This window comes from Equus caballus, chromosome 2 (genome assembly GCF_041296265.1).
Source record: "Equus caballus isolate H_3958 breed thoroughbred chromosome 2, TB-T2T, whole genome shotgun sequence".
In the NCBI taxonomy this organism is placed as follows: Eukaryota; Metazoa; Chordata; class Mammalia; order Perissodactyla; family Equidae; genus Equus; species Equus caballus.
The window spans coordinates 14,315,222-14,334,847 of record NC_091685.1 but is presented as its reverse complement, the minus strand read 5'-3'; the positions used below and the strand labels follow the sequence as shown (position 1 = coordinate 14,334,847).

At 57.7% G+C, this 19,626-nt stretch overlaps 3 protein-coding genes across 5 annotated transcripts; all 3 read left to right on the top strand.

The window, feature by feature from the left end:
• Window positions 1–158: 158 nt before the first annotated feature.
• DPH2 (diphthamide biosynthesis 2) lies at window positions 159–3,730 on the top strand. The gene is made up of 6 exons (XM_001497700.5): window positions 159–758; window positions 974–1,086; window positions 1,341–1,564; window positions 1,764–2,447; window positions 2,536–2,712; window positions 2,794–3,730. Exons 1-6 carry the CDS (start codon window positions 612–614, stop codon window positions 2,916–2,918), a joined length of 1,470 nt encoding a protein of 489 aa, XP_001497750.1. The 5' UTR covers window positions 159–611; the 3' UTR covers window positions 2,919–3,730.
• Window positions 3,731–5,307: 1,577 nt separating this feature from the next.
• Window positions 5,308–8,738, top strand: ATP6V0B (ATPase H+ transporting V0 subunit b). 2 transcript variants are annotated; one of them, XM_001915981.5, is made up of 8 exons: window positions 5,308–5,537; window positions 6,257–6,305; window positions 6,551–6,634; window positions 6,761–6,838; window positions 7,042–7,111; window positions 7,244–7,295; window positions 7,513–7,703; window positions 8,431–8,738. In XM_001915981.5, exons 1-8 carry the CDS (start codon window positions 5,471–5,473, stop codon window positions 8,455–8,457), a joined length of 618 nt encoding a protein of 205 aa, XP_001916016.3. In that variant the 5' UTR covers window positions 5,308–5,470; the 3' UTR covers window positions 8,458–8,738. The 2 variants fall into 2 exon arrangements, with proteins under 2 accessions (XP_001916016.3, XP_070104875.1); XM_070248774.1 differs by having other exon boundaries at window positions 5,386–6,145.
• Window positions 8,739–9,658: 920 nt separating this feature from the next.
• On the top strand, window positions 9,659–19,460 carry B4GALT2 (beta-1,4-galactosyltransferase 2). 2 transcript variants are annotated; one of them, XM_023631545.2, is made up of 8 exons: window positions 9,659–10,034; window positions 11,419–11,457; window positions 11,571–11,929; window positions 12,124–12,359; window positions 15,193–15,383; window positions 15,578–15,700; window positions 15,814–15,918; window positions 18,604–19,460. In XM_023631545.2, exons 2-8 carry the CDS (start codon window positions 11,438–11,440, stop codon window positions 18,740–18,742), a joined length of 1,173 nt encoding a protein of 390 aa, XP_023487313.1. In that variant the 5' UTR covers window positions 9,659–10,034; window positions 11,419–11,437; the 3' UTR covers window positions 18,743–19,460. The 2 variants fall into 2 exon arrangements, with proteins under 2 accessions (XP_023487313.1, XP_023487318.1); XM_023631550.2 differs by lacking the exon at window positions 11,419–11,457 and having other exon boundaries at window positions 9,866–10,034.
• Window positions 19,461–19,626: the final 166 nt, after the last annotated feature.

The window sequence follows — 19,626 nt, the reverse complement described above, 5'->3', positions numbered from 1 at the left end:
CAGTAAGTAAAGTGGCAGAGCACAATATTCAAAGCCAGGCAGTTTAGCACCAGAATTAAAAATTATGCACCGCTACCTCCCAGAAGATAGAGTGCCCATGAAGTGCTTAACAGTGTGCGGCGGACAGGAGCTGCTCAGACTGGAGTAGTTATTTTCAGGGAGCCAGTATTCCTGAGGGCTGGTGGCCATGCTGACCCCGAAAACTCCCAGCGCCTGGAGAGGAGCGCCGGGAACTCCAACACCCACAAAGCTCCGCGCCATCCTCTGGGGCGCTTCCGGTTGGCCTGGCGTTCTGAGGCCGGCCATTGGTTCTCTGTGGGCATCTTGACGAGGATTGGAGGGCGGGAGCCATCTGGTTTAAGATTGGTAAGATTGCTGTCAGCCCCGCCTCAGGAACCCGGAAGTAATCTCCCCCATAGGCCGCTGTGTAGCGGAGAAACGTGAGTTTGGAGCGGCGGAGGGCTGGTCTGTGGTTACGGGCGGACTGTGACTCTCCAGTCGCCTGCCCCCACCGCGTGCCTCTGGCCCATTGAGGGCCGCCTTTCAGGACTTGGGGGCTGAAGCAGACCGAGGGAAGTCGCCGCTGCATCCCGCCTCCCAAGCTGTGCCTCATGGAGTCTACGTTCAGCAGCCCCGCGGAGGCGGCGCTGCAGCGGGAGGCGGGCGCCGCGGGGCTACTCACTCCTCTCGCGGACCTGGATCGAGTGTACGAACTGGAGAGAATCGTTGGATTTGTCCGCGACCTGGGGTGTCAACGGGTGAGGACAAGTTAGGGAGGGGTGGCTCACCTCTCTGGGGATGGGTCGCTCGGAGGATCGGGATCTTGGGGAAGTTTTATGAGGATAGGTTTGGGGGGAGGTGCTCCTCTCGGTCGAGGGGCTTTAAGGTTAGGTGGGGACTCCCGGAAAGTTTTCTTTGGAGAGGCCCTCGGTGGAGGAGAGACTGTTTCTGACTCCATAGTTTATGCTTACAGGTGGCCTTGCAGTTCCCTGACCAGCTATTGGGAGATGCTAGGGCCGTGGCTACACGACTGGAGGAGACCACGGGATCGAAGATGTTCATTCTGGGGGACACAGCCTATGGCAGGTGTGAACTTGAGCTTAAGGATTGAAGGTGGGGTAAGCCTAGGGATCCAGGGTTCACGGTGTTTCCCCTCTATGACAGTGTCTGCTTTCAATGGCTGTTTCTCCTCAGTGATGATGACTCCTCTCCTGATAACTAGCTCCCCTCAATGACAGTGTCTTCTCTTCATTATTTTTTTCAGTGACCACATTTCCCATTGATGACAGCAACTCTTCTCCTGATGAGAACCCGTCTCACTAATGATCTCTCTCCTGCAGCTGCTGTGTGGATGTGCTGGGTGCTGAGCAAGCTGGAGCTCAGGCCCTTGTACATTTTGGCCCTGCCTGCTTAAGCCCTCCAGCCCGCCCATTGCCCGTGGCCTTCGTCTTTGGTCAACGTTCTGTGGCCTTGGAGCTCTGCGCAAAGGCCTTTGAGGCCCAGAACCCAGACCCCACAGCGCCTGTGGTGCTGCTGAGTGAACCAGCCTGCGCCCATGCCCTGGGTGAGAGGTTTTGCCTGTGCATGCAGGACGGCTGGGCCACCTACTTTGTGCCTTAATTTCCCCATTTCACTCCACTCCCATAGAGCTCTCAATGTAGACTTGACGCCAGCCTTTGCTTTTGGGTCACATTTAGTCTCCTGGGGATGAGGGTGCTCCAGCTTTGCCAGGCCCCAACCCTAACACTACCTCCTTCTTCCAGAGGCCTTGGCCACTCTCCTGCGCCCGAGGTACCTGGACCTGCTTGTCTCCAGCCCGGCTCTTCCCCTGCCAGTGGGTTCCCTCAAACCAGATCCTGAGCCCCTGGAGCGTTTTGGGCGCCGCTTCCCCCTGGCTCCAGGAAGGTGTCTAGAAGAGTATGGTGCCTTCTATGTAGGGGGCCGTGAGGCCCTCCCTGATCCTGACCTCTGCCCAGACCTGAGCCGGCTGCTCTTGGGCTGGGCACCAGGGCGGCCCTTTTTCTCTTGCTGCCCAGACACAGGCTGGACTCAGGATGAAGGTGCCCAAGCTGGGCGGCTAAGAGCACGTAGACGCTATCTGGTAGAGAGGGCCAGAGATGCCCGTGTGGTGGGGCTGCTGGCGGGCACATTAGGTGTGGCCCGACACCGTGAGGCACTGGCACACTTGCGGAACCTGACTCAAGCTGCCGGCAAACGTAGCTATGTGTTGGCCCTGGGGCGGCCCACACCTGCCAAGCTTGCCAACTTCCCTGAGGTGGACGTCTTTGTGCTGTTGGCCTGTCCTCTGGGTGCCCTAGCCCCGCAGCCTTCTGGCGGCTTCTTCCGGCCTGTATTGGCACCATGTGAGCTGGAGGCTGCCTGCAACCCCGCCTGGCCACCTCCAGGCCTGGCTCCCCACCTCACACATTATGCGGACTTATTGCCTGGTGAGTGGTGGGGCCCTGCCTGATCTGGAAACACTCGGGGCATGGAGTTGTGGGGCCAGGATGGATCCTCTATCTCCTCCCATTCCAGGCTCTCCTTTCCATGTGCCCCTCCCGCCACCTGACTCGGAGCTGTGGGACACCCCAGATGTGTCACTCATTACTGGGGAACTCCGACCCCCACCTGCATGGAAGCCATCAAATGATCCTGGATGCTTGGCCCTGACACCGCGACCCCAGCTGGAGCTGGTGGAGAGCAGCCCTGCCGGTCAGTATGACAAGCCTCCACTCTCAGCTGAACTCTTCCCCCAGGTTCAGGCCACTCACTCTCAGTCCTCTCCCTCTGCAGCTTCATTCCTTAGTTCCCGGAGCTGGCAGGGGCTGCAACCTTGCCTGGGTCAGACACCGGTGACAGGAGCTGTGAGTGGAAGACGAGGGATTGCCATCGCCTACGAGGATGAGGGAAGCAGCTGATGGCATGTGGGGCCAGAGACACAGGTGGACGTAAGAATCACTGCTAGGCCTTAAGTGCTCCCTGCACCGACCTCACCCTCCACCAGGATCACTGAGGGAGCCTGGAAAGAGGGAGGGCAGGTAGCTCCTCACTGAGGACAGGATCCAGCCCTGTCCATCCTGCCACGGCCACAAGGCTTAGCACATATTGGTAGTAAATGCCTGTTGTTTGACTGATGGGGGGAACGGCTTTGGGTCTTCCCTGAAGCTTTCTGGGAGCAGCGTAGGACCTCTTGCCAATCCCAGTTCCTGCTATGCACTTGAGGGTCTGCCCTTGTCAAAGGCATGTGCTGGATGGTCTAGACCAGGGTTTCTCAACCTTGGCACTGTTGACATTTTGGGCTCGATAATTCTTTGTTGCAAGGGGTTGTCCTGTGCATTGTAGGATGTTTAGCATCATCTCTGGCTTCTGCTCACTAGATTCCAGTAGCTTACCCCTCTTCAATAGTGATAACCAAAAATGTTTACAGACATTGACAAATGTCCCCTGTGGGGGCAGAACTGCTCCTAGTTGAGAACCGCTGGTCTACCCCTATGCCATCCAGTACAGTAGCCATCAGACGTATGTGGCTATTTGAATTAATTAAGATTAATAACTCAGTTTCTTAGTCATACCACATTTCAGTGCTCAGATAGCCACATGAGAGGACAGCGCAGCAATAGGACATTTCCATTGTTGCAGAAAGCTCTGTTGGACAGTGCTGGTCTACACTGAGTCCTGTTTGTTTCTCAGGGAGATCATAGAAACTTGAATAAACCAGATACTTTTTCTCCTTCTGTTTCCTTTTGTTCATCAAATACTGCGGGTTGTGCCCCAGCCCTGCGGGTGGAGATCTAAATTGTATTTGATTGGATTCCTGTCCTCAGCAGTGTAGTTTGGAAGAGAGACGGTTAAATCGGCCATTACCACATGGTGAAACAATACTCTCTGTTAGGAGGGAAGTCCCCAGGGGCAGCTGCAGGCCAGAAGAGGCTTCCCGGAGGGGGTGATCTCTCAGAGAAAATAATAATTATCAGGAGAAAAGGACATTTGGGCAAAGGGTACACCATGCTTAAACACAGGCATGACCAGTATGGTGGGTGCTTAAGCAAAGTGGAGTTGCTGAATCCTGAAGGTTCAGAAGAGTGAAGTGAAGTGAGTCGCGTCTTCATTCCCCACATTTGCTGAGAATCTGGGCATCTTGGCATTGTCCAGCGTGTTGAAGAAGCGGGAGAACAGGGAGATGTGGTCCCTACCATCCCGGAGTGCCCAGTCTACTGATAGAGGCAGATCTATACACCGGCCATAGTAACCCGGACAAGGTGGGCACGGGCACCATCGTGTATTATACAGATATGTGTTGAGCACCCACTGTGTGCCAGGCGCTGAAAGTACAGCAGTGAGCTCAACAGAAATTCTTTCAGATGCTTACATTCCCGTGGTGGGGGGAGGTGGACAAGCAGAACACCTCATAAGCCAAATGGTGATAAGTGCATGCCGTGGAGAAATATAAAGCTGGGCAGGAATGTAAGGGAGAGGGCATGGCGATATTAAACAGGATGGTCAGGGAAGGCCTCTTCAGGAAGGTGAGCAAAGTCTGAAAGGAAGGTCCGGAGGGAGCCACACGGATAATTAGGAGAAGCAGAGGGAACAAGTGCAAGGGCAGGGAAGTAGGGGTATGGCAGGTATGTTCAAGGAACAGCCAGGAGGCCAGTGCAGCCAGAAGAGACAGTGGGAGAGTAATAGGAGATGAAGTCGGGTAAGGCCCATGGGCAGCCGCATTAGCAGAGGCCTAGTAGGCCACTGTAAGGACTATGGCTTTTATTCCGAGTTAAATGGGGGCCACTGAGGCATTTTCAAGAGTGACATCATCTGGCTGAAGTTTCTTAAGGATCACCAGGGCGGCGGGGGAGCCCAGAGCATGCGCACCGCCCTGCCTCTGGGTTGGGGAAGGTTTCCTGAAAGAATGATTTCTGAGGACCAGCAGTTGTTAGCCGGGCAATGGGGTGAATACGAAGCCTCTCGCGTCACGCCTAGGAAACAGTATGAGCAAAGTGAGGAAGACAGCAGCCCACCTCACGGAACTGGGTAGGACCGTAAGGGAGGAGGCCCGTGGGATCAGCCCTGGTTTGGAGGCCAAGCTAGGGAGGCCCGCGAGCAGGCTCGGGTGGGAAGCAGGGCTTGGTGGGCCGAGGCACGGCGGAGTGTCGGGGCTGGGAGGGAGCAGGCTCGGAGGGACGCGAGAGGGACCGGCCAGACGTCGAGGGAGTTTGTAAGGGCACCTGAGCCGCTCGCGAGGCGCGAGACTACAACCCCCATGACCCTCAGCGCGTGCAGTTCCGGTGTCTTCAGGTTCTACACGGGCAGCGACGCGGCGCAGGGCCCGGCGTGGGGTCACGTGGCGCTGGCTCGTCACGTGGGCGAGTCAGGTGACGCTGCGGGGCGGGCGGACAGTCTGCGGGGCGGAGGGTGGACGCAGGGACGAGGTTTTAGCTCTGGCCCCTCCGACCTGCGCCCCGCCGCCGTTGCCGCCATGACGGGCCTAGCGCTGCTCTACTCCGGGGTCTTCGTGGCTTTCTGGGCCTGCATGCTCGTCGTGGGTGAGGCCGGGTCCTGCGGGCGGGGCCGGCGTCCGGGCCCAGCTGGAGCCCCGCGGGGAACGTGGGGTCCCGGGAGTCCTGCGCCCCAGCGTGGGCTCTTGACCCAGGGACCCGGGACTTGCCTCACGGCCGTCGGGGCCTCTGACCGCGACCGAGGAGGCCCAGATTTCCAGTTGCTAGACGAGGGGCGCGGGCGGGGCTTGTTGGGGGCCGCGAGAGCAGCCCTGGTCCCTTTCTGTCACTATCGCCCCCCTCCCCCGTCTCACTGCTGTCGTCCCTCACTGGCTCCTGAGCGGCCTGCTTGGGTCACGAGCCGGCTGCTCCAGTTCCTCTTTCCCCGGTCGCTTAGGCCTCTCCCCCACCGCAGCTTGTTGGGTAAACAGCGGCTTGGACTGGGCTGGCGGGATCTGGTGGGACCAGGCCAGAGCTCTTGCTTCCTCCTTTTCTCCGGGGTATTCAGGCCTGCCGGTGGCTGCCCGTGGAGGGTCTTGGTCTGGCAAGTGATGTCACTGAGGGAGTGGCAGAAAACGGAGGCCTGAGCAGAGGAATCTGTATGCACAGCTGCGCTTTCCCGTGGGAGCCAGCCTGAAGACTCTCCTGACTTAGGTGTAGGCAGGCCTTTCGGGAGGTGGCTCATCAGCTGGGCAGCAACTTCTTGTCTAAGTTGGGGAGCTTCCCTCTGGAGAGCAGCCCCTAACCCCTTTTTCTCACTATTGCAGGAATCTGCTACACCATCTTTGACCTGGGCTTCCGCTTTGATGTGGCATGGTAAGGGAGGGCAGGGAGAGGACTCCCCTAGGAGCCTTTTCTCTGCAGCCTTCCCTCTTCTCTGATCTGAGCTCCTACCCCACCCCAGCCCCAGCTGCCACGGGTGGGAGATATGAAGTGTTTTGTCTCAGCATGCAAGACTGGGGTTGGCGTTGGAGGAGGGCAGGGAGGGGAAGGAGGGGAGGGGGATTTTGTGCTCAGGTCTACGCCAGGGCTGAATTGCTTTTCTCCTTGTCTCGCACCAGGTTTCTGACGGAGACTTCCCCCTTCATGTGGTCAAACCTGGGCATTGGCCTAGCTATCTCACTGTCTGTGGTTGGGGCAGCATGGTGAGTCTTGGGGTGGTGGGAGTGGGTGGGGCTGAGTCATAACAGGTGGTGTCATTGGGTCCTTAATCATCCTGGGGGCAGTGACAAGCTTGGGCTCTGCTCATGGGTTTCTTATCCTTCCACCAGGGGCATCTATATTACTGGCTCTTCCATCATTGGGGGAGGGGTGAAGGCCCCCAGGATCAAGACCAAGAATCTGGTCAGGTAAGTGTAGGACCTTTGGAAGTTTGTCAGAATCAGCTGCATTTGGAGCTGCCTGTGTGACCTAACATGCTGCTCCTGACCAACCTCCTAATGTGGGATGTCAGTGGGGGAAAGGTGGGTGGGGACTCTCTGGGGAGGAAGGCTGGTTTCTTTCTCATCTCTTTCTCCTCTTCACCTCTTATGCCTACCACTAACATTACCAGCATCATCTTCTGTGAGGCTGTGGCCATCTACGGCATCATCATGGCAATTGTTATTAGCAACATGGCTGAGGTACGGAGGACCAGGGTGGAGTGGGCATCCATTCCAGTGAGTTCTATACATTGTTAGTGATGGCGGGGGAGGGAGAGGAGGAGGAGGAGTGGCGTAGGGAGTGGTTTCTGATTACTTCTCTGCCTCCCTCAGCCTTTCAGTGCCACTGACCCCCAGGCCATTGGCCATCGAAACTACCATGCAGGTAGGTAGATGTGTGAAGGCAAAAAGCTGGGGCTTCACACCTGCTTCCCTCTTCCCACACCCTAAGTTAGACTCTTCATTTTGATTTTCTCTCACCTACTCTGGCTTGTTGTGCAGAGTCAGAGTGGTGATTGGCCCCTAATTAGTCTATGTTGGGCCCTTGTCCTCATCTCCCCTTGTGCCTGGCTTGACCTCAGTACTCCCTTTCCGTTCCCCAGGCTACTCCATGTTTGGGGCTGGCCTCACAGTGGGCCTGTCAAACCTCTTCTGTGGAGTCTGTGTGGGCATCGTGGGCAGTGGAGCCGCCCTGGCCGACGCGCAGAACCCCAGCCTCTTTGTAAAGATTCTCATCGTGGAGATCTTTGGCAGCGCCATCGGTCTCTTTGGGGTCATCGTTGCAATCCTTCAGGTGCTGAATCCTCTTGGGGAGCCTCTGTCCTTGTCCCCAGTTCACCCTTACCCTCCTTCCAGAGGTGCTGCAGTGTTCCCTTCTCCACCTGTAACTGTAGAGCTGCTAGCAGCTTCTGCCACCTCATTCCCATCTTCTGGTTTTTCCCTTTTGAAGCTTTCCGTTTATTTTTGTCTCCAGTCTGGTATCACTGATAACTGTCCTGTTTTTTTGTCTGTTGCTTTGTGTTTATATATGTTCCATTTAGTCTCTCTTTCTTTGTTTTGTCTGTTGTTTTGTCTCTTTGTTTGTAGTCTAGACCGGGTTGGGATCTTCTGTGTCTCTATCAGTCTGTCTTGGTGTGTTTGTGTTTCTGAGGGCTTGTGTGCATTTGTGCTGTTGGTAGGACAGCATATTTCAATTGCGTGTCTCTTATCCGTCGGTCAGTGTGTGAGTATGGCTAAGGATCAGCCTAAGAGTCTGAGTGTGACTGTGGGTGCCTGACTGGGTTGACCCTTGGTGACTGGTACTGTCTATACATCACTTCTCTCCATTTGTCCCACAGCCTCAGTCAGTGGTTGTCTGACTGTTCCTCTTGATCTGTGTTTAGCATGCCCATCCTGGTCCAGTCATCCGTCTGTGGTCTGTCTATCCCACCATGGGTTTGCTAGGTCTGATCTTCTGTCATTTGTCACTGTCTTATCTATTTCTCTGTCCCTGCCTGATTTCCCCTGTTCTTCTTTTGCAGACCTCCAGAGTGAAGATGGGTGACTAGATGACCTGTGCAGGCGGGGCCGTGCCCCCCTCTTATTTATTGGTGGTTTTCCCGGGACAGCTGGAGCTGTGCCCCTTAGCCTTTCAGGGGCTTGGTGTTCAGGGCCCTCCCTGCACTCACTCTTTTCTGCCTGTTGACTTGGAGGCGCTGCCTGGCTGGATCCTCAGTGTGGGGAGTGGGCCACTGATGACTGCGTGTGCAGCTGTGCACTCGTGTCCCCCCTCCACCCCCAACCCGTCTTCCCAGTGTTTGTGAAATAAACGTGGTATTTGTCTGGGTCATTGCTGCCTCTGTTGCCCTCCTTCGTCACCTCCTTTCACAGAAGAAGCGTAAACAGGCCTATAGGCTTCAACTTCATGCCAGCCTCTTGCTGACTTTCTGACTCATAAGCACTGTCTCTGCTCCTGACAGAGCTGGCTCCTGGGTGGGGACGTAAGGGTGCTGGGCTGAGGACTCTAGTCCTGAGTATCTTTAATGAAGGGCACTAGGGAGTCTGGGGATATGGGCCCAGGTGCAAACAGCCAAAGGGTGGGAGGGAGAGGTCTTCCTAGGCCGGTGTCCTCAGGGCTCTGTGTGCTAAGCCCAAGTTGGCCACATCTACTTAACTGTCTCTACCCTCAGGCATCCATCACCCCTTGTCCCTGTGGGACTTGGAGCCCATTCATTTGCCTTTGTCGGCCCATTTCAGCACCATCCCCTCCCAGTAACTGATTTGATCCCAGGGTCCTCCTTCCACTGTCCATTCTCTTACCTGACCTCATATTATCCTAGAAGCCCCTGCCACACACTTCTGTCCACACCTTTACAGGGTCCTGCCCAATTCAGGGTCCCCTGCGCTGACTGGCTGCCCCTTAATCATGCTCCCATTAATGAACTGACAAATCTCTAACCTCCCTGTCCCAGGAGGTGTAACTTCCAGGCCTCCTTCTGTGGCTGAGTTCGCGCTCCAATCCTGACCCCACTCCTCTCTCATGGGTTTGACCACCCACACCCTCTGGTCGCACCTGGAACCCAATCCCTTGGATGAGCCTGACCGATTTCCTCCGCCCCTCCCTGGTCCCGTGCCACCTCCGTGCCCTCGCTCCGCCGCGCTTGGCAGCCGACAGGGGCGGGCGTCGGCGTCGCGCGGCGGGTGCGGGCGCGCTGGAGGCGGGGACCGCGGGGGCGCGCGCGCGCGCGCGCCGGCAGGGCCAGCCCCTCCGAGGCGCCGTAGCGCGGGAGGGAGGCGGCGGCGCGGAGGTCCGCCGGGCCGTGGCTCCGTGGGTCTGCCCGGCCGCCCGGCCCCGCCCTGCCCCCCCGGGGCGGCTCCGCTCCATGGCCCGTGGCGGCGGCGGGAGGCGGCCCGGGGGCCGCTGACCGGGCGGCGGGAGGCGGTGGGGCCGGGCCATGGGGCACCGAGCCGTCCGCAGCCGCCGGAGCCGGGAACCCAGCCCGAGCCGGATCGGCGCCCCCTGCAGAGCCCCGAGCACCGGATGAGAGGGGGGCGCGCGCAGCCCCAGCCCAGGGCCCCGAGATTCCAGACCTGGGCCCGCGAGAGGCGCCCCGAGCGCGGCCCCGAGATCCCCGCCCAGGACCCGGTGAGAGGCGCTGGCCGTCGGACCCTGGCCTGGCGTTACCCCACCCCACCCCCATCTCTCGGCTCCCCCAGGGCTCCTTGGTCCGCCCCCAGCCAGCCTCCCTTATTGTCCTCGCTCGCCCCGGCCTCGTGGTGCGGGGAGGCGCTCCGCTCACGTTTCCCCTTTGCCTCGGCCCCCGTCCCGCATCCACTCCCCCAGTCCCTGCCCCCCCCCCTCCCCCGGCTCCACACCCACCCGGTCTTTGCTGCCTCCCGCGTCCCTGGTGCCACGTGTTCAGGCCGCTCTGCCTGCCAGCCCCGCCCAGACGCACCTCACAGCCTGACCGGGAGCCTGGCCGTCAGCCTGACCCAGAACCCCTGCCCGGAGGGAGGGGTGGGAATGTTTGCACGTGGGTGCAAGCTGCCCGGGAGCCTGTATGAATGGCTGTGTAAGTCCAGGAGCAGCGGCTTTGTTTGTGAGTGTGTGATTCTGTGCATTACTGTTACTGTCGCCCGGGTGTGTCTGTGACTCTATATGTAGTTCTGTGTGTCTGAGAGTGTGACAATAGCTGGGACCCAGGGTGTCTGTGTGGTCGTGTGATACTATGTATCTTTGAGTGAGACCCACCCTGCTCCCTGAAGCACTGCTGGAAGTGCTTCCAGAAATGTTGCTGCTCTGTTGGAACCACAGCTGGAGCGGGGGCCCAGGCAAGACCCTTTGCTGCCATGCTAAGTGCTGCGCGGGTCTCCAGGGCCTAAGTGTTCCCACCTCTGGGAATCAGAACCAGCAGTGCTGGGCAAGTCCAGAGAGTTCATTCTAGTCCTTATGGTCTTAGGGGAGCGGTGTCCCCTGTCCCACCCTGTATTTTGACGTCTTGCTCTAAAGAGAAGGGATCCCATAAATATCTTGTCCATATTGGGCCACCTGGATGTTGGGGGCCACTTGTCAGCCTGGTCCCTGCTGTCTTGGCCTGTTTGTCATTGAGATCTGTCTGACCAAACCACTGCTCTGTATGCTCCAGGGAGGACTAAATGAAGTCATGAATACAGAGTGCTCTTGCATGATAGGTACCCGTAAATGGTCTCTGTTCTGCAGACCACAAGTCCTGGGTTGAAGATGCTGCCCTGTGGAGTGTCTGTTCTCTGGGGCACAGGTACACATGTGGGTCTGTAGGTAAACATGTTTCCATCTTTAGGTATAAACCAGTGTGATTAGAGGTCACATGTCCGTGTTCCTGGGAATACCTGGGGCCATGTACCTGAGTGTGAGGGTGCTTGAGGCTCTGTGCGTGTCTGTGTGTGTGTGTGACGACAAGAAATGTAAGCATATGTGGCTTAGTACTCAGGTGTGTAAAGATATTTGAGTAGTGAGTTGCCAGGGACTGTGTCTGTGTGTCTATTTGCAGGTAGAATGTGAGTCCATGAATGTCAAAAAGTGTGAGCAGGTAAGTGTGAGGATGTGGGTCCATGAGTGTGAGCACTGGGCAGGAGGTGGGTGGGTAGCCTTGCCCATCCGGCCCTGACCTGCTGGGTCTCTTTCTCTCCTACCCCTGCTCAGGCCAGCAGCCGGATGCCCGGGCCCACTGGGCGGGCCGGCGGCCGCCTGCGGGATGAGCAGACTGCTGGGGCGGACGCTGGAGCGCGTCTGCAAGGCTGTGCTCCTTCTCTGTCTGCTGCACTTCCTCGTGGCCGTCATCCTCTACTTTGACGTCTACGCCCAGCACCTGGCCTTCTTCAGCCGCTTCAGTGCCCGTGGCCCTGCCCGAGCCCTCCACCCAGCTGCCAGCAGCACCACCAACTGCTCTCGGCCCAACGCCACTGCCCCCAGCTCCGGGCTCCCTGAGGCCTCCAGTGCCCGGCCCGGCCCCATGGCTCCCGTCCTTCCACCCTGTCCTGACTCGCCGCCGCCTGGTCTTGGTGAGCCTGCAGGGCAGGGCCTGTCTCTAGGGGTGGGCAGAGGGCCTTACCAGTTTGACTGGGGGAATGGAGTCTTGACCTGTGGGGGTGCCAGGGCTATCCCTGGGGTTCCCTTGCCCAATTCCCGGCTGAGGGAGAGGGCTGGTGTCCCTGGATTTGACAAAGGCCTGACTCCTGCACCACTCTGCTTACAGTGGGCCGGCTGCTGATTGAGTTCACCACCCCCATGCCGCTGGAGCGGGTGCAGAGGGAGAACCCAGGCGTGCTCTTGGGTGGCCGCTACACACCGCCCGACTGCACCCCAGCCCAGACCGTGGCAGTCATCATCCCCTTTCGACACCGGGAGCACCACCTACGCTACTGGCTCCACTATCTGCACCCTATCCTGAGGCGACAGCGCCTGCGCTACGGCATCTATGTCATCAATCAGGTGCGTTGCCTGTGGCCCCCAGGCTGGACACTAGCCACCAGGGAACCCATGAGCTGCTGTGGGTGTGGGGGCCTTTCTGCCTGTTGGTGCATACGTGAGGTTGGGGGCATTTGTCTCTGGTTGTGGGGATATGTGAATGTACGAGCAGGGGTACACTTATGTCAGTGTGTGCATAGGAAGGTTTGCGTGTGTGTGAAGGAGAGTAGGCATGTGTGGATGTTGGCATGCACACTGGCAGGTGTGTGCATAGCCTCAGTGGGGATGAGCCCCATTGTTTACACTTGACAGGCCCCCCACAAGGTGGTGGAGGCCTAGGGTATGCTGGCTGTGAGGAGACGTTGCGGGCCTCCGGGAGAGGGAGAGTTCGACCCTGAAGGAGGGATGAAGCCTACCTTGGGGCCAGGTGCCTCACAGCTGAGGCCCAGGAGCTCAGCTCATGCTCTGAGTAGGGCTGGCTATTGGGGCCTGGAGAGGATCTGACCCAGGCCATCCTTCCGACAGAGAGCTCCCAGGCTGGGACATGGATCCCTGTAGACTCCAGGACAATGATGCAAAGCTGGATTTGGAGCAAGGGGCCTGGAGTGGGAGCACAGAGGGACCTGATCTGGCCTGGAGTTGGGAAGCGATAGTTGAGATGGGTCTTGAGGGAGGAACAGGCATCAGCTGGCAGAAGGACTGGAGGAGGCAGGGCCTAGTGAGAGGGCCAAGTAACATGTACATTGGCTTATTGGAAAGATTGCTCTGACCGCATGTGGTGACTGGGATGGAAGGGGCAGACTAGAGGCAGGGTGAGCGGTTGGGAAGAGGCTGTGATGTCCAGGAAAGTGATGGTGAACATGCATTTGAGTCGGGCAGTAGCTGTGGGGATGAAGGGAGAGATGTGATAGAAAGTGGGGAGTAAGGAAAGGGAGACGCCAGGACACCTCGAGGTTCTTTGTCTTGGCTGTTTGCCATATGGCTGGCTGTGCCCGTGCACGAGATGGGGACACAGGAGCTGGGCCCTGTCTGGGGGAGAGCGTGACTCTGAATTCCTTTTGCCTGTGACAAGGCTGAGCGCCTTGGGGAGGTATGGGAGGAATGTTCAGCGGGCCGTTGGACAGATGCGTCGACCCAGGAGTGAGGTCTGAGGTGGAGAGAGGGAGCTGCAAGCCACCAAAATGTAGATGGTCCCTAAAGCCCACAAGGTCCCACCTGCCTAGGGAGCATGGGACCTGAGAGGAGAAAACCAGCATGTAAGGGACAGGGATCAGGGAGAAGGAGGGACCATCACAGAGGCTGTGAAGGTTGGCTAGTAAAGTTCGAGGGGACCCAGGAAAGCGTGGTGTCCCAGGAGCCTGGGACTAAGTGTCAAGAAGGAAGCACGCAGCCGCGTGAGCACTGCCGGGGGAGTAAGGAAGGATGTGGACCAAGAAGCGTCCAGTGGATTTAGCAACAAGGTGGGCCCAGCGAGAGCCGTTTCAGGGGCATGGTGGGGGCGGAAGCAGATTGCAGTGGGTTGAAGAAGGAATCAGATTTGACAAAAGGGAATAGCCAACCAGAGACAACTCTTTAAAAAAAACTTGCCGAGAAGGGAAGGCAAAAAGGTAGAGCGGTGGCTAGAGGGAGGTGGTTTTTTTTTCAGATGGGAGAGAAGTGAGCATGTTGATGAGCTGTGTGGGAGAAACCTAGGGCCCCTGACTGGTCAAAGAGGTTAGAAAGGAGTGCTGATGAGCAGGGAGAAAGTGGACAGTCTCCGCAAGGGCTGGCGGGAGAGAAGACACAGGGGAAGGAGGAAAGAGAGCAAGTGCGCTGGGCAGTTCAGGGTGCCTGGGGGCAGCTCCCACCCCTCAGGCCCAGGCGGAGAGGAGGGGCCCCTATTCCTCCTTTCCTTCCAGAAGGGCCCACCCGCACACCCCCACTCCAGGAGCCTCTGTGGCTCCAGCCTGGAGATTGTGAGTGGGGACAGTGGACGCCATGGAGTCCTCCTTGCTCTGGCCCAAGTTCGGAGGTTGGGCCTGCATGGCCAGGATGCTGGCCTCGAGGGGACCTAGCCCTGCAGCCCCATTTCTCAGGCGACCCCAGGCCACTGGGCCACGAGTGCCCGTGGACCCTGTGCTTGTCATTTTGTTGGGGAGATAAGTGAATCTGGCTGGGTCCTGTCCTCGTCTCAGAGGCCTAGGGAGGTGGATGTGGATGCAAATGAGCCAAGGGGACACATGCTGAGGCTCAGTGGCTCAGTCCCTGTGGTTTCTGCCTCTTAGACCCTGGTCATTTGGGGCATTCGTTGTTCATCTTACTTTGTGACTGCATGCTCAGTGGGGAGACTGTGTGCTCAGGGCTGCTCATGTCTAGGAGCTCCACTGGCACAAAGGACAGGGCCATGGGGTGTGTTTGAATGAATGAATGAATGAAATAAGAGCTCTAAGTCACAGTTTAAACAGACCTTGGCACAAGTGAGGTACACAGGAAGGAAGGAATAATTATACTGGGGCAGGAGGTTTGGTTAGAGAGGCCTTTCCCAACATGAGTTTGACAAACAGAGCAAGAGAGCATTCCAGGCAGGGGGAACCGCCAACACTGAGGCCTCAAGGCAAGAAAGAGTCTAGCATGTTCTTGGGCTGCTAGGAATGTAGTGTAGCTGGGCCTTGAGGTGTGAGGGCAGTGGCCAGAGAGGAGACTGGAGCCAAATTGTGAAAGGCCTTGGAAGGCCAGGTTCAGGGTAAGGAGCTGGACTTCATCCTGAGAGTCTGAGGGAACCACATGGAGCTGGGCAGGGAGTAGGCCCCCTGGGACTGCTCTGGATAGTGGTAAAGTCACAGGCCCAAAGCTGACCTGTCCCCTCCGCCAACCCCAGCATGGTGAGGACACCTTCAACCGGGCCAAGCTGCTCAACGTGGGCTTTCTAGAGGCACTGAAGGAGGACGCCACCTACGACTGCTTCATCTTCAGTGACGTGGACCTGGTCCCCATGGATGACCGCAATCTGTACCGCTGTGGCAACCAGCCGCGCCACTTTGCCATTGCCATGGACAAGTTCGGCTTCCGGTGCGGGTTCCCTTCTCAGCTGGACCCAGACCTCCACACCAACACCATCCCCAACTCCCCCGCCAGACCCAGGCCCTCGCTCCCAGCCCAGGACGCCCTTGCTCCTGGCCCCTACACACACTCTGCCCAATCCCTGGCCCTCCGTCTGGAATCCCCTTGGGCCCCTCACTGACACCTGCCCTCCCGTGCCATAGGCTGCCCTATGCTGGCTACTTTGGAGGCGTGTCGGGCTTGAGCAAAGCCCAGTTCCTGAGAATCAACGGCTTCCCCAACGAGTACTGGGGCTGGGGTGGTGAGGATGACGACATCTTCAACCGGTGAGGAGAGATGGGTGGGGAGTAGACTGGGTGTGCAAGAGGGTGGGCGCAGACTGGGCGGGGCTTCTTGCCCTTCCTGGTGCCTGTTCCAGTCCATCTGTCCCCGTCCCCAGGATCTCCTTGACTGGGATGAAGATCTCGCGCCCAGACATCAGCATAGGCCGATACCGCATGATCAAGCACGACCGGGACAAGCATAACGAGCCCAACCCTCAGAGGTGACCCCCAGAACCCCTGACCCCAAGTGCCCCCACTCCTCACTCCCTAGAGGTGACTCCCCAGTGGCACTGATCCCCAGAGGTGACCCAAACACCCCTGACCCTTGACTCCTAGAGATGACTCCTGGTACCCCTGATCCCTGTTCCCAACCCACAGCTCAGCCTCCCCTCAGACATCTCTCACCCCTGGCCTGATCCCTGGCGGTGACTAAACTTTAAAGGCTCAAGTCATCACTGAGTAGACTGCATTCCCACCGCGGCCCTCACAGACCTCACTTGTGCCAGAGTAGGTAGGACGAGAGCTGGCAGGCACTGGACACAGCTTCTGGGCCTGGGGACCCACCAAAGGTGGCCTGAGCGGTGTGGGGCAGGGAGTGGAAAGACACTGCTGAGCCTTCTGAGACTGGAGTAAGCGGCTCCGCCTCTGAGGATGCAGCGACACTCGGAGTCTGGTGCTGGCTGGAAGGGCCTGAAGGCTTATGGCGAGTTAGACAGGGCTTCCTGACGCTGCTCTGGGACTGTCTGGTGCCAAACCTTGTGGTGAGGGGGTCCAGAACAGTCATACCCAATCCCTGCTGGATATCCCACGTGAGGTTTGTTCTAGGGAAGGAGATAGGCAGTGCCAGCACAAGGTGATCAGGGCAAGGTGCTGTCCTGGCAGAAGAGGGAGTGATGGTCGGGGGCTTCCTAGAGGAGGTGATGGTAAACTGGAGTTTGAAAAGAGTTATTCGTTCACCAAATGTTTGTCATTGCCTTGGGTACAGTGCTGTATTCACTAGCCTAATGGAGACCAGTTTTGATAAAAGGAATAGTATTTATAGGAATCTGGAACGTGAACGCACACGGTATATGCCAAGAGTCTGAGAGTCTGGCATTACAGTCTCTGAAGGCTGGGGGTGACAGCAGAGGGGTCAGTGTTGGGTGTTGTGGGTCTCAAATCCCAGGTTGGGAGTTTCTCTCTTGTCCCAGGGGCACTGGGGAGCCTGGAAGGGCTTTAAGCAGGGTGGGGCAGGATCAGATTTGGGTATGGAAGGATCACCCTTTGGGTTCAAAGAAGGTGAAGGGCTGGCAGAGCTGCTGGGTGGAGCAGGAGGGAAGCCGACCAGGCCTGAGGGAGTCCATGGGGCCCAGGGTGTGTGCTGGGTGTGAGGCTGCTGTGGCCCCAGCTGGAGCAGTAGGGTTGTTCTGCTCTGGAGCCAGGGTGTGAGAGTGGGGGAGGTAGGTTGTAGCAGTGATGTAGGGGTGATGTTTGGCAGAAGCGTGAAGCTCCGGGCGTCCAGAGAGCTGATGAAAAAGCAGTTCAGATAAAAACCATGGGGAGCAGGGCAGGGTCTACGGACTAGGAGGAGGGGGCCTTCAGGAAATCTGAAGGAAAGCGCTCAGTGTCGGTCAGGAGAGGAGTCTGAGCTGACCTCAGAAGGACTGGGAGGGTCAGAACAGGTGGGATGAGGGTGGGAGTGGAGCTCTTGGTCCTGTTTCAGAAATAGCAGGTCTAGATGCCATCATCAATTAGTGATGTCTGCCTTGGGTGGGGAAGGGGCAAGAGAGCCAGACATTTCTGGCTTACGGAACTCTGTGGTGGTGGTTCCATCCACCGTGTTGCTTTTGCCTCAAATCTAGGCATTATCCTGGCTGCTTCTTTCCCTCAGTCTGCATGTCCACACCATCAGCCATCATGTCAGTGCCACCCCCAGAGCATACCTGAGCCCCTTACTTTCCCTTTCCCACTCTGCCTAGTGTAGCCTCTGTCATCTTGCTTGAACACTGCAGTTACCTCTCGCTGGTTTCCCTGCTTTCCCCTTGCCCTCTGTAGTTCATGTTCCCTGTCCCGTTGCTTACTTGCTGACCCCGCCCCCACCCCAAACTGGACTAAAAGTCCTTCAGTGTCTTCTCACTCACAGCATAAAAACCTGCTTCCTCTGGCTTACAGAGCCCTGCCCGTACATGCTCTAACCTCCAAGCTAATCTTACTCTGTTTTTCCCTTTGGCCCATTAGGCCCTAGCCACTCAGCTGTGCAGATTCTTATTGCCAGTTCAGGGTCAGCGTGTGCTATTACCTCTTCCTGGAATGCTCTTACCCCTGCTGTCAACTTGATGTCACATCCTCACCCCTTCCAGGGCAGTCATCTTGGTCTCTCCCTCCTATCTCCCTGAGCACTCTGATGTGTTTCTTGTCTGTTACTGTCCCCCCTAGTGGAATAGACTTGCCATGAGAGGAAGGACCTTGCTGTCCTGTTCATGGCTGTGTCCCTGGTGCTTAGAGCAGAGCTTGGCATATGGGACTGTTCAGTAAATAGATAGTGAAAGAGTGACTAAAGGATGAGGAACAGAGAAGATGGCACAGAGATGGTGGGTTTGGGGAGAAAGCGTGATGCATCTGATACAGGACACATTGCATTTGAGGTGCATATGGGATGCCACATGTCTGGGTCTGAGGCTTAGAAGGAAGCTCTGAAATGAGAGAAAGATTTGTGAAGGTGTCAGAATTCCGGACTCAAGGGGGTGAGACCTCTGTTTTAAGGGAAGATGCAAAAGCAAAAGGGCTCCAGGCAGGTGGAGGGTAGAGGGGATGGCAAGGAGAACCAAGTCACCCCTGGAGGAAGCCAGGATGGCTTGAGCCTTGGCCCCAGGGATCCCATATGGGAGTTGGTTACCCTGATCTGGACCCACTTCCGTCCTATCTAGGTTTACCAAGATTCAAAACACAAAGCTGAGCATGAAGCGGGACGGCATTGCGTCAGTGCGGTACCGGGTTTTGGAGGTGTCTCGGCAGCCACTCTTCACCAATATCACAGTGGACATTGGGCGGCCCCCTCGGGGCTGACACTAGTGGACAAAGGCTCCCAGTGCCAAGGATTGCCTGCCAGAGGACTGACTGACAGCCTGGCTGGCGGCTGCTCTTCGGGGAATTCGCCAGGACTGAGACTGTGGGCTTTGTTTTCTGAGGGTCTTCAGTAGGCCCCCCAGCTGCACCTGGAAGTTTCAGAACCTACTTTGGGGGGCTTCCGTCCTGGGCAGGCCCCTCAAGTGTGGCCCTCTCTGGGGTCAACCCACCTTCCCCCCTCCCTCCCCAGCCCAACCCCCCTCACTGTCAGGGTCGGGCCAGCCCCTGCACTGCCTCGCCGAGTGGCCTGGGCTAGGTCACTCTACCTCTCTGTGCCTCAGTTTCCCCCCCTTGAGTCTCCTAGGGCCTGGAAGAGTGGGAGGTATGACTAGGGGGCAGTGTCACTTCCAGGGGGAATTCTCGGACCTGGGGATCCCCCATGCTCCCAGGGGAGGGGAAACCTTTTTCATTCAACATTGTAGGGGCAAACTGTGGGGCGCCCCCTGCTGAGGAGCAGCCCCGGGAGGGGACCAGAGGGGGTGCTGTGTCGCTGCCTGGGATCTTGGAGTTGGGCTTTGCATGGGGGGGCGAGTGTGGGTTGGATCAGTCTGGTTCCCGCCTCCCTGCCTCAGAGAGAAGGCAGTAGCCCCAGGGCCGGCTCGTGTTTGTACATTGCACAGAAACTTGTGTGGGTGCTTTAGTAAAAAACGTGAATGGAGCACTCCCTTTGTCTGTCTGGGGATGGGATCTGGGTCCCTGACCCAGACCCTGAGTGTGTTGTGGGAGGGCGCCTGGCCCAACCTATCGTTCCGGTCTGGATTGTCCTGGTTCCCCAGGCCTCTCCAGGTGCAGCCGTTCCTTAGGCTTCGTCCGCCCTAAGGGGA

Coding starts and splice junctions, on each gene's coding strand:
- DPH2 (XM_001497700.5), top strand. CDS start 612: ATGGAGTCTACGTTCAGCAGCCCCGCGGAGGCGGCGCTGCAGCGGGAG. Junction 1,087..1,340: donor GGGGACACAGCCTATGGCAG/GTGTGAACTTGA, acceptor TCTCTCCTGCAG/CTGCTGTGTGGATGTGCTGG. Junction 2,448..2,535: donor TTATGCGGACTTATTGCCTG/GTGAGTGGTGGG, acceptor CTCCCATTCCAG/GCTCTCCTTTCCATGTGCCC.
- ATP6V0B (XM_001915981.5), top strand. CDS start 5,471: ATGACGGGCCTAGCGCTGCTCTACTCCGGGGTCTTCGTGGCTTTCTGG. Junction 5,538..6,256: donor GGCCTGCATGCTCGTCGTGG/GTGAGGCCGGGT, acceptor TCACTATTGCAG/GAATCTGCTACACCATCTTT. Junction 6,635..6,760: donor TCTGTGGTTGGGGCAGCATG/GTGAGTCTTGGG, acceptor TCCTTCCACCAG/GGGCATCTATATTACTGGCT.
- B4GALT2 (XM_023631545.2), top strand. CDS start 11,438: ATGTCAAAAAGTGTGAGCAG. Junction 11,458..11,570: donor ATGTCAAAAAGTGTGAGCAG/GTAAGTGTGAGG, acceptor ACCCCTGCTCAG/GCCAGCAGCCGGATGCCCGG. Junction 11,930..12,123: donor CTCGCCGCCGCCTGGTCTTG/GTGAGCCTGCAG, acceptor CTCTGCTTACAG/TGGGCCGGCTGCTGATTGAG.